The sequence below is a fragment of the Pipra filicauda genome, unplaced genomic scaffold (assembly GCF_003945595.2).
Source record: "Pipra filicauda isolate LSUMZ 115617 unplaced genomic scaffold, ASM394559v2 scaffold111_size4109106_pilon, whole genome shotgun sequence".
NCBI classification, from domain to species: domain Eukaryota; kingdom Metazoa; phylum Chordata; class Aves; order Passeriformes; family Pipridae; genus Pipra; species Pipra filicauda.
This window is the reverse complement of record NW_024103563.1, coordinates 2,591,497-2,604,643: the sequence shown is the minus strand read 5'-3', so window position 1 is coordinate 2,604,643 and position 13,147 is coordinate 2,591,497. Positions and strand designations below refer to the sequence as shown.

Sequence of the window (13,147 nt, the reverse complement as noted above, 5' to 3'; positions counted from 1 at the left end):
AAGTAGCTGTCAGACATTTCATCTTCCTGGAGACTGGCAGGGAGAAGATAGCCAGCCTTCTGCAGTATTTTTAGTTTGATGTTCTGCGGTGTTTTATTGATCAGTATCAGCGTCCGTCACTGTGTATAATGATAACTGCTTCAGAGGCAGAAAGGGGAGACTGAATAAGGCCTTCAGGACTGTCAGCTTGCTGGTGAAGCATCCGTCAGTAGTTGGTGTTCCCCCACCTCTTTGCTTCTGTAAAGCCTCTTGCATATTCCTGTGCTGTGACGGCAGGTGGGGAGGTGGATGGGAAGAGAGTTATTCTCCATTGAATTTGGTGCTTTCTGATGTGGAGGACTTTTTCTGCAGGAAGGGGCAGAGGGGTTGTAAAGGAGGATTTGTGAAGAAGTAGGGAGAGAGAAAGGAAGGTATGCATGTTAGGTGTTTTCAGTGTTGCCTCCTGTGCAAGAGATTCTTTTCGTCCTTCTCCGGACTGCTTACATTGACTTTATTCATTACCATCAGCAGCAGGGAGTGCAGATGTTCCTTGCACCAATAGCTTGTGTCCATTTTGGCCCAAAATGTCACTGTTTCACAGCTGCCCTGCCTCATGTCCCAGCTCACAAGTCCTCTCTGTTGCAAGGACTGCACAGACAAATGTCCTACAGACAAAGTACGTAAAGCATAGCTTGGCACCTTCATTAGCAGTCTTAGCAGGAGAGTCAGAGTATGAACAAAGAGGTGCAGACTGGACTTGCATTTAGTCTTTTGCCCTTAGAGGAGATTTCAAATTGCTCATCTGAAACGAAAGGTGCTATTTCCTATTTGTACCAGCCTCAGCTGGCACTGGCTGTTGCCCGCACCTGATTAAGCATTGCGATAAGTCACTATTGAAAAGTCTGACCTTGAAGCCTCCAAAAGTTTCTATTATTTCTTTTTACGGTTTTGCAGGCAACTCTCCCAAGCGCTAACATAATGCTTTATTGCTAGTATTGCTGCTGCTGATAACAAAGGACCAATCCCAGACGTGTGAATGTGCACATCCCTATCAAATCACATAGAGGAAAGAAAGCTCAGGATGTAAAGAACAATTTCTTCTTGTATAAAAACAGCAGTGCATTTTAAGCCTTGGTCTAGGAGTGCTCCAAAGACAACATTTTATTCAAAAATGATGCGCCTTCTGAAATTTTCAGGAAGGGTTTGCAAGTGTTTGGCAGCTGAATTTTGGTTGTTTCATTTGTCCTATTTGTCCCTTCTCTACAGATGATGATTTTTTTCATGAACTTCCGGAAACTTTTCCGTCTGACCCTCCAGAGCCATTGCCCCACTTCCTCATCGAACCCGAGGAGGCTTACATTGTGAAGAACAAGCCAGTGAATCTGTACTGCAAAGCAAGTCCAGCAACACAGATCTATTTTAAGTGCAACAGCGAGTGGGTTCATCAGAAGGACCATGTGGTGGATGAGAGAGTAGATGAAACCTCTGGTGAGTTTGTGTTATGTCTTGAAGGAATGAGAATTAAAAAGCATTAATATCAAGCCCACTTTGTAATCTACCAGCTGTTTCATATGGCAGCTACTTTTCTTTACTCCTGATACAGCTGTGAATTCTGTATCTGGCATTACAGAACATTACTCTCATAGCACAGAGGTGGTGTCTGCATGCAGGTCAGTTAGTGAGTTGCAGTCAGTTGTAGAGCACCCTGACTAAGTTTGAAACCAAATAAACCAGGCAAACCATGCACAAAAAAAATGGAATTGGTTTCTTAGACAGCTCTACTCCCTACTCACTTCCCCAGTGTCACAAATGCACAGTGGTTGCACTGTGTTGTTGTCACAGACCACATTCTTCCCAAAGTGTCAAAGAGCAATTGGGTTGTTTCTAGAATGATGTTTTCCTGGGGAGATACGAAGAAAAAAAGGAGAAATTTAATCAGCTTCCAGCTAGAAAGAAGGAGAAGGCACACCTGGGCACACTTTAGAGCAGTGTATTGATCCAGAGCAAGCACCTGGCTGTTATTCATTACACTTTCCTGCCTGCTCCATAGAGCCTGTATGAAGGAGAGTTACAGTAGGTTAGCATCCTTCCTCAGTTAATACCAGAAATCCCACTGACATTCATGGAAGTAAAACAGGATCCTCATAGTATCAAAACAAAAAAAAGTTTTAAAAATTTGGGTAATAAACCAGTGTTTGGTAAGACTGGTAATCAATAGAGTTTGAGACACATACAAGGAGAGAAGCAGGACTTACTGCTGTTTTGATGGCTCTGAGAAATAACTGGATACCAAGCAAGAAGGTACCTTTCATTTGGGAATTACACCACCACTTGGTCTAATTACTTTGAAAAATAACTCCACCAGATGTTTTGGAAGTCTCTTGTGAACCAGGTTTTATTTGTTTTAGCTCATTTATTTGCACAGAGATCAAAAGCATAAGCTTTTCTTGATGCTCCCACTTGAAAAAGAGAAGGTGGGTGTAGGAAGAAAGGCTGCAGAAAAAAGTCTGTATTAAACTTTGGGCCTGTTTGTTTGCTATTAAGAATTGGCTTTTCCACAAGTTGACTGTAGCATAAAAACTAAAAGAAACCAAACAAAAAAAATTGTGTTCCTTAATATGTCTTCAGGGGAGGCCAAGGGAATGAAAAAGGACAAACAGGAGGACATCTACGACTGGGTTAATTTTTTAAGCTTTTATTAACATCACCATTTAGAAACAGGAAAATGTTTCACTAGAGATGAAAAATTCATTCTTTTTTCTCAAAAATCTCATTGTGGGAGAACTTTGTGATGCCGTAAAGCAAATTGCATTCTACAAGTTGTAGAAGGCCAGTCTTGAAAATTCAAGATGCATCAGAATATATTAGAGAACAAATGCTTTGCATAACAAACAGCAGCAATTACATGCAAATGAAAACCATATCCAATTAAAGATTAAGATAATCTACTGGAGTTGGGTGAGGGGAAGAGGGTGTCAAAGCTGTGCACATCAGATTATTAGCACAAGAGCCACAAACCTAGTCCCAGTAATAGCTCGTTAAAATGAAACTGTCATCAAAACCCAAATTTGTCAGTCAGCCTGGTTGTTGCCAGAATATTGGTTAATGCATGTCACAACTGCAGTGTTTGTGCACCTTTCTGTAAGCAGACTCAGAATCTAGGGCTCATGGCACATAATTGTTATAGAAATGGGTAATTTATTTATGGTAGCTGTAAAATACTATCTTCTTCAAAGCAATGGAAGCTCAGGAAAATATATTCGCTGCAGAGGAAGCCAGAGAAAAAATTGCAGGAGACAGTGACTGTGAGAATTCATTCTGGTGCCCAAAGAAGGAAGGTATTGGCTTGGCAGCTTGTATTGCAAAGCTCTTTGACTCTATCACTTTTGAGACTATTTTGGTTTCTTTTGCTATTTTTGACTAGCTAGTGCAGTTGTAACCTAGGGCACAGCAGTAATGACTGAGCTGCTCAAAGGGTGACGTAAGGATGGCAGTCCAAGCCTACACTGCTGCTGCTGCTGCTGCCTTCAGGCTTGTGAGAGGCAGGAGAAATTGTCCACAAACCAGGTTAGGTCTAGCCTTTATATGGGTAACCTGGGGCTGAAAGGGATCTCAGTTACACAGTATTTCTGCTGGGTCTGTTGTGTGATCCCAGCAACTGAAAACTAGGTGCTTTGTTTTTTTCTAGTATTTTACTGTTCCTATGGTCTCTTCTGCCTCCTTATGAAGAAGAGGAACATGCTGAGGAGGTATTCTGCTGCTGTTTTTGAACCAGGCTTTTTCTTTCAGTTCTTTGCATAGACAAGCAAAGCAAGGGAAAAGAAGGCAAACAGACAATAAAATATGAGAGGAAAAAAGTAAAGGTCACTTTTGCTTTCTTTTCTAAAGGACGGGTAATCAGGAAGAAAGCGAACTAAAATACAGGTGTGATGCTAGCAGTACATCATCTTGGGGTTGTAAATGATGCATGAAAGAGAGAAATAGGTTTTGATTTGCAAAAGATTATGTGTTCATGGACTTTGAGCCTGTGCCCAGGAATGAAATCTATGTAGAGATGATTAACTCTTCTTATAAGGCAAATTTGTTTCTGTCATTGATAAGGCCAGAGAAAACAGCACAGCAATAGCAATGGCACAAGAGATGGAATGAGAGTGCAGCCAAGCTCTCATTGAAGAGAGCTGCTGTATAGAAATGTTAAATATATTAAGATGGTTAACTTTTAAGAGGGGAAAATAAATATTTATATAATTTTCCTATGTATTTTTTTCTTTCTAACAGAGAGAAGGTATAGAATAAGAGCAATAGCTATATGCACTTTGCACTGTGGGATATTTTTAATCAGTAGGTAAACCATTGCTGTAAAGAACATGCACAGGGACTCTGTGGGAGTTGCCTTCTGGTTGGAAAGGATGGGAACTGTAATAGTGACAGGGTGTTCTAGTACCACTTTATTTAATTAAGTTGGCCTGAAAAGAGAGCCTTGCAAAATATTTTACACTGATTGAGTCTGAGAAACCAGAGGCTTTACTTTACACAGAAGATCATTACATTCTTTTTTTAATCCTCAGACTCACTGGAATTTTTCTTCTTTATGGAAGAGGCTAAGCATTTTCATAAACAAGTCAGATGTGTGCGTTAGAAATGTCTAGTGAACATCTTTGACTTTTGTTTCTCATGTACATGAAATACAAGGCAGGGCATGGTCTTTTTATTGTCTTTACTGGAATATTTTCCGATTAATGTGGAAAAGAAAAAGAACACTGGTTTTAAAAAACAAAGATGAGAGTTGTTTTGAGGGAACACATTTGATTTTATGGCTGACTGTCACAAAAGATAACAGCAACAAAAATAAAAGGAACACTGCAGAACTGATGCTTTGGGGAGGGAGGGGGCAAGAAAATTCCATTTTCTCAGGACAGGAAGTTCAATAGCATCAATACTTGTTAGAGTAATTTGTGTTTGTGCACATTTTCCAAATTACCTCTGAAAATTACTATGGCAAAAGATTTTTTTTCTATAATGAGGATGGCAAAACACTGAAATGGGTTGCCCAGAGAGGCGATAGATACCCCATCCCTGGAAACATTCATGGAAGGGCTGAATGGGGCTCTGAGAAACCTGATCTAGTTGAAGATGTCCCTGCTCATTGCAGGGGGTTTGGACTAGATGACTTTAGAGGTCCCTTCCAACCCAAACTATTCTATGATTCTATGGTTTTATTTTTCATGTGTGGTTTTTATGGAGAAATATTTTCTGAGACACACACACCAATTCTGCAGTGGTGGGAGAATTGTGAGTATATAGAAAATCAGTGTCTTACACCTCTTTCATTTGTCCAGAGGGATTAAATGCTGCTAAAGCAAACCCCACGTCCCAGTGATGTACCAAAAAAACCCAGAAAAAAATCTGGAGCTTTTTTTTCTCTTTTCAATTTGGATATATGTTGTAATACTTTCCCCATGACTGTTAAGTTGAAACGATCTATAAACCCCCTCTTGCCCTCTGCAAGGCCAGGGACATGTTCTTCTTTTCTCTCCTTCAAACAAGGAGAAAACATTTGTGACTCTTCTAAGTGCTAATTAAATAGACATATTGGGCAATTCAGCTGGCATTATTGTTTGCCTGCGTTGTCTGTCTTCTTTTGCTGGGCTGCATAGGGAGAGGAAGACTTGGGTAGTTTGCTGATGACCTCCTTCATGTTCCCAAATAGCAGCAAGGGTGAATAAGGACTCAAGGCTAGCCTGAAGCTCCGGCTAATACAAAACAAACAGGCTCATCTGTCCAATCTCAGAGAAAAAGTGTGCTGAGGCAGGCTCTCTAAAGGAAAAGGCGAAGTCAATAGTCCTTTTTCCCATGCTTAAAAACCTAATTTCCTCCAGGAGCATCCCCAGTGCCATACAGGCTACAGCAAGGAGGATTGGTTGTTCCAAGGACTTTCCCTTCATCTACCCCTTCAACTCTTTGCCTCCCCACAAATCAGCAAAAATGATAAAGTTAGAATCTGTCTCAAAATAAGATTTTTGTCTGATTAAGAGGATTTATCAAACTGCACTGAAATGTAAAAATATGCACTTCTTTTCAGACAAAAATCTCAGACTTCTTTGTTTCAGTTTCTTCACATAGCCACCACTGTGATTCCAGTGCTTACCTCCTACCGTTACCTTTCCCCGTTAATAAAGTATTTTTTGGATGACTTGCACATTTGACAAAAGGAGACCAAGTTTTTGACATAGGGTCAGCATTGATCTGGCAAATAGGAGTTTGTTACCTTAAGCAATGAGTTTGGCAGCCTGTCGAGGGAGTAGGTACCCAGCTAGCTAAATCTTTAATAGATCACCTTCTCAACAGAAAGATCAAAGATTGACATCTGCCCTTTTGCCTTTAAAACATCTCTTACAAGATGCTGCAGCCGCAACAGCAGTGGGGAAACATTCACAGTGACTGTCTCTGCTCTTCTGTCACCATGTATAGAGGCAGGAAAATCACTTCCAGCACAAAATGCTCTGTCGCTTTGTCTTCCTCTCTGTGTGTACATCTCCTGAAACCCATTTATTTTGATGTTTGTGACACCACATTTTAGAAGGCCGCATTGCCCTAATGACAAAAGTCACAGACATTGTTTAAGCTGGGACTTCTGATTGTACAGCAAAGATCATCATATAGCCTCTCTTTTCGAGAAGTTGTGTTCTTTTGTCTTAGTATTTTTTATAAATAAGAAAGACCCTTATTTTTTAGAATAGCACTTCTTTGAATAACAGTGTTGAAGAACTTCATTTGGCAGCCCAAATACAAAATTCAAGTGCCCCCAATCCCCAAGTAAGTACAGCTCAGGGAGAGAAATGTGGAGGGAAAATATTTTAATTGTTTTCTGTGACCCATAGATCTTCTTTTCCTTACTGCTGTTTTCCTTCTCTGCAGATTTTTCTTCCTTAATCTCTTTTTGCTTCTTGAACTGCTGTAGCCTCCTAATTCTCTGTATTATTTTTGAAGAATCCAAAAGATAAGGAAAAAAGCTATTTTTCTGAACAAATGTGGCCACTGTCCCTATTAACTTCACTAAATATATGACATATAATGCTGAATTCTGCCTACAATATTTTGAGTATCTGGGATAGAATACCTTGGGGTTATGTTAGTAAGGGTAACAACACATCATAAAAAAGGATTATTTTCATTCCGCTGTTGTCACAAATAGTTTTTTTTTTTTTTATCATTGGATCAAGTCCATTACAAACATCAAGCACCCGTATGCAAAATAATTATTTCTCAGCAACGTATTGCCAATTTTTAGCTCTGCTCTTTCCATTCTCTGCCCTAATCCAGCTCATTTCAAGGAAATTTAAATATGTGTCTTCCCAAATGCTCCTATTAATAGTTTTGAGATGTGGGTTAGAATTGATATCACAGTCCATTTTCTTTTGTATTTTGAAGTCTGTCCCCTCTTTGGAAGGATGCTGGGAATGAAACATGCTTATGTGTATGGTGTAATTAGTATATTTGGATAGAAAAAATAGCCATTTTGGAAGCATCAAAAGAAACACACAGAGAGGGAGAGAGTCACCATTTTGTAGGATATTTATTTTAAATAGTAGGGTTTTTTGTTGAAGTGAGTGGAGAAATTGCTAAAGTCAGCACATACTTAAAGAAGGGAAATAACCTTTTACGTACCCCCAAGCCCAGGGAACTTATGTTTTTATATAGAGGCCTGCAAAAGATTTGGGGGTTTGGGGTTTAGATGCTACTGAGTATAGTGTTCACTTATAATATGTGCATTAACATATCATTGATTTCTTGTTTAATTAAACTGTTGTATGTGGAGTTTTTGTCCATCTAAGTCTTTGTGGAAGGCTGCTTCCAGCTGTTAGACCTAGACACCTTCTTTTTGACTTGATGATCTCAGAGGTCGTTTCCAACCCAGTTGATTCTATAATTCTGTGATTTTGTGTTCACAACAGTTGAGACCTGCCTGTCCTTCTGCTAATGCTGCCCTTTCCCTGTGGGGGTGTATGCCCAGCTACCATTGCAGACAGCAGCTGTGGACGTTGCAAACCCTCTGCCCTCCTGCTGCTAAGCTGACTAAAGCAGGCTCTCCCAACCTTGGCACTTGCTCTATCTTTCAGGGTACTCAGGGATGCTAACAGGGGTGCAGAGAGAGCTACTCTTCCTGCAAGTTAATCCCTCTCATGCTCTTCCACTGAGTCATAATGGGCCCATGGGAAGGGTCATTTGCCTATTCCAAATTTTCTTTGTATTCACCATGTGTCTGTGCAAATCACTCAATGTGTCTGTTATTTACCTCTGCAAAGTGCTTTGGGACCAAAAGATAAAAGCTTTAGGATATTTATTCATTTCTTACTACAGCATTAACTGCCTATCTACAGCTGTTCATGAAATTGTCCTGGAGGTTTCCTGTGGGCTTCTAGGAAAACAAATCTGAGACAGGAAATAAAGTTATTTAAAATAATTAGAAGAGGAATATGGATGCCTAGTGCATTCATCTGAAGCATTTGGGGATAGCCCTCTGAATACTTCCAGCCTACGTCTTATCTCCTGCAAGTTTTTCCGTCATTAAACCCTTTGTTACACACTCATAATCCCATTAATTCCCCAAAAGACATCCTCTGACATCAGTCCACCCACCACAGCTTCAGACTAGCCACAACTTTGTGCAGCAATGCTTCCTTTTTCCATCCATGTCCCCTGGCTCCTTTAGAGCCAAACGCCCTTTGTGTGGGATCTGGAGCCCCCGTTGCGAGGGTGGTCTGATTCCTGAAAGGCTGATAAATGTGATCTTGATTTGGAAGTGAGTCCCAAAGCTTAGTCTCTATCCTGCGCCCACTGTCCTAAATGGAAAACAAATGTTTTTTGGATATAGTAATGATGGAAAAGAAGAGCATAGGCAAGATCTTGTGTGCTGTCATAAAAAGGTGCTGCGGTCAGTAGCACCCTGACAGGAACACTTGCATTGTATAAATGTAGCTTTTTCAGTTAATTAAATGGGAGAATGAGCAGGACTAGTAGATCTGTAGTTTCTCTGCAAAAATACCTGAAAATATTCAGGGAAATGAAAGGTCAAATGTATACCTTACTTTATCTTCTAAGCAAACAAGTTATAGTCTGATGCAGCCAGATGGTCTGGCTGTAGTCTAACACTGTTTAGACACATTGGAGTCTTGGTGACTCCATTGGTGTCCAGACTCCCTTGATGCCTGTCTAAGCTTGTATCTCAGTTACCTGAGTGGTATCTTCTATATTTTCCTCTATCAGCTCATTAGGTGATGAAATCTTTATCTGAAGAAGAATTCCTGTTGCTTAAAATACGTTGGAGAAATCCTTTCCTCTTTCTTTTTTTTCTTTTTTTAAAAAACAAAAAAAAAAAAAAAAAAAAAAAAAAAACCCAAAACCACAGCAAACAAACAAACAAAACCCCAACAACCACCAAAAAAAACCCCACAAAAACATTTGTATGTAGCAACCTTTGCACATAGATCAGCTTTAGTGAGATTTTTTCACTATGCTGACAGAGAACCAAATCATCACTAACGTGGCAAGGAAAAGAGAGGTGGCTGTCACATGCAGCCATGCAGCTCTGACCCATACAGGATCTAATTTTGTGCTGCCTTTACAGGTTCATTGCTCATTCTCATTTTGTCATTCTCATGCATTTGTGTTTTGTACATAAATGAGCAGCATGATGTGGTAGGTACCAGCAGGACTGCAGGACTGCAAGGTTATATACAGCTCTTTCTCCACAGGTTTTGATGGGACGCCTTTCAGAGTTCCTCATAACTTCTCATCCCTCTTCATATTTTGATTGTGAGAGCAAAAAGGGAGTCCTTTGTCAGACTCTTCTTTGTCTCTTCTACCCCCTGAATACTGATCTTCAGGCTGTTGCAGCTTCTTCTATTATTTGCTCCCAGGTTTTGATTTCAGAGACGATCTTGGCTGCTTGATTGTAGGTTTTGGCTTCCCAGTGTCATGTATAATGATGTTTCTGTAATGAGTGCTGATGCTGCACCTGGGTCGGTTGCTGTGCCCTGCTCTGAAGAAGAGTAAGAACTGCCAGCCCTGAAGAATAGTGATGCCTAGAAGTGGATCAGGCTTGCTTTGGGGTTTGGTTTTAATGCTTTTGTTTTTCAACTAAGGTGGAAATCGGTATTGGAACACAGAGTGGTGGGTACCTAGAAAAAATTATAAAAGAAAGCAGCAATAGTTACAGGGATACTATTGACAGCATTTACTTACATAATTGAAAAGGTCTATTTTTTAGTCAAAGTCACATGGATCTGCAGAGGAACTTGCTTGCATCCGTGGTGCTTCACTCTAGCTGACGAGTATCATGAACTGTGCTGCATCCAGAAACATGTACACACCAAATGACTGTGACCACCAGGCTACCTTTTTGCACGCTTTGCTACAAACTAAGAATAACATGATGGTGTTCAGGAGCTGGTGTTTTGACTGCTGCCCTGGCACAGCCCTGAAATCATGCTGGATGGCAGAGCAGACAGTAAATTCCCAGAGCTTCAACTCTGTCTGGAGGAAGTCATTTCAATTGACAGCGCACTGGACAAAGCTGCTTTAAAAGCAGCTGCTCGCCTTTTTCTTCTTTTCCTTTTAGTTTTTTTTTTTTTCAAGATGTGTAAATCAGCTGTGAAATACCATCCCCAGTGTGCAGAAAAACAACAGCAAAAAACGATGGGGCTCTTAAACTTCTCCCCCAACCTGCAGTTTCTGCATATGGTGGACTAAAAAAATAGGAAAACAACTGCTGAGGAAGGCTCCCGAGTGACCCCTTGTGTCACATTGAGACTGTCCTTGTTCCCACAATAGCTGCACCAGCCATTGAACTGTGTCATTGCATCAAGTTCACAGGAATAAGGCATTTTCAAGTTGTCTCTGCTTCTCAAAACCATGCAGAGTGGATGTGGTACAAACATACATGTGCAGATACATATTTTTTATATATATATATATAACATGTATATGTCAGTAAGTCAGTAGTATAAACACCTTGGTGTATATTTTTATATATAAATTTACACACAAACCCTGCCCCCTCCACTATGCAAAGGAAATGTAAACATGCTGTTCAAAATTCAGATGCTTGTTGTTGGTTTCCCAGATGTTTGAAGTTCAATAGATTTCTTTTTTTTTTTTTTTCATAATTTCCTCTGCTGCTTCTTGTGAAGTGCTAAACAACCATTATTTCTTTTTGCACATTGAGATTCATCTGTAGGCTGTAAACTGCCTCAGAAGTGCTTCAATTTTGCATGAGCACTAAGCTGGGGACTGGGAAGCATTACCCACTGCTGAAGGCCCAGATCATTAGAAAGAGCATGTAAATCCTCTGAACCAGAAATAAAAAATGCACAGATTTTCTTTGTGAAGTCTCAACTGCAGCTTTAAGTAACACATGAACCATTGGCACATTTTTTTTCCTGGCCCTTGAAAAAAAACCAAAACAGTGTCTTTTCTCAGCTGCATGTGCCTCAATCAAAAGAAGGGAAGATTGGGCTTTAACCCAAAAGCTGGAGCTGCTAAGAGCTCATACTCATGCTTTTCTGTGTGGATGACCTGTCGTCTTCTCAATTCCTGTAAGCAGCACCAGCCAGGCAGGGAATTGCATGGGTATTGCCACCCAGGGTTTCTTAGTGTCAGGATGGCTTGGGTCAAAATGCATCGACTTGCATTTGTTTCTGCTCCTAGACCTCAGCCTATGTGATTTCAGAAATTATGATGCCTATGCTTGAATGTAAATTTATGTTTGTAGGGAGGTTTTCTTTGGAGTCCTGCTACACTGGAGATTATTACTTTTGAACCAGGAAAAAGGAAAAAAGAATGCGGCAACCATAGGCACATGTTGTTACATGTGGAAGATAATAATGCATTTTGGAACAATTTGTACATATTTGCAAAAACTGCTGTCAACCAGAAAATAGCCTTCATTAAAAAACAAAGGAGGAAGTGTTTTTCCTTTGTCTCTGAACTGTTTATAAGCAAAGAACAAGCAATCCAATGCTGTTCTATGGTATTAAACAACAATAGTTCAAGGGTGATGTAAAGCAATGAGCTGCCAAGGTTGGCCAGGGAAGAAGACAGTAGAGGGGTTGTTTTACCTCCCCCAAGGGGATAAACCCACAGGACTGTGCTGCCCACCTCCACCATGCTGGTAGGGACCGGGGCACACGGTTTGTTTTCCATCAGCATTCATGAACTCCCTTTTGAAATCTTCCCAGCATCTTACACAACTTAGTCCTTCAGATGTTAACAGGAAAGAACAAAAAAGCCTTGTTTTCACTAAAAAACAAAACCCAAACAGAATGCATGTTCTTTAATTCCAGTTCAAAGTAAAATCCCTCTGAAGACAGTCCTTTGTAATTTTTGTGTAAGTCAGTCAGTTAAAAAATATTAGGGGAGCTGGGATTTTAGCTTAACTTGGTAACATTAGCTGGTAATTAGATACCATAGGTAAGTGATGCAAACCAGTGCAAACTTGACATTGGTTTTAAGGCAGTTGGACTTTATTAGGCTGTTGCCTTCACCTGTGTTAATTTGAGTTAAGAATGTGTTTGTTTCCTAAAGAGAAAGTTATGAAGAGAGCAAAAATAGCTGAGAGCTTTTAATTTAAATATTTAAGCTAATATTTGTGGGAAATTATTCGTGATCTTCATGCAGTCATTTCATATCTCCAGGGAGCCTCAACTTACAGAAAAGCAGTATTGAGACAAAACCAAGTTCATGCAGTCACAGTGTGAAAGATTACTGGATGTTAAAGCTGTTTACTCTTTTAAACTCTCTCTGGATATCTATCTGTCTGTCTTTTGTTAAGATTACAGACACACTAGATAGAAAATAAGCTATAGGCAAAGTGTGCAGTTACGCAATAATCTCTGTCCCATTACGGTGCACAGAGTGCATTTTTCTCAGCAAGAACTTAAATATTTGAAGCCATTCTTCTTGTGCATAGCCTATTTATTCATTTTTAAACATCAAATTCTATAGCTTAGGTACTCTGATATATTTGAGTGGAATAACTCTCTGACTACAAGGGATCCATCTCTGCAAGAGAGTAAATAAATTTAAATTCTGATATAGCACTGATTTTCTTTTACCTTTGTAAAAAGGTTATTTCACCAAGTAAAATGATCGGACTTCTGCTAGAGAG

General features: G+C 39.9%; 1 protein-coding gene across 2 annotated transcripts in view; it reads left to right on the top strand.

Moving 5' to 3' along the window:
* Positions 1-13,147, top strand: part of UNC5C (unc-5 netrin receptor C) — a 258,552-nt gene that overhangs the window by 160,629 nt on the left and 84,776 nt on the right. For both annotated transcript variants that reach the window (XM_027731747.2, XM_027731746.2), the window contains exon 2: positions 1,246-1,467. In XM_027731747.2, coding sequence (XP_027587548.1) covers positions 1,246-1,467 — 222 coding nt within the window. The remainder of the gene's footprint in view (positions 1-1,245; positions 1,468-13,147) is intronic.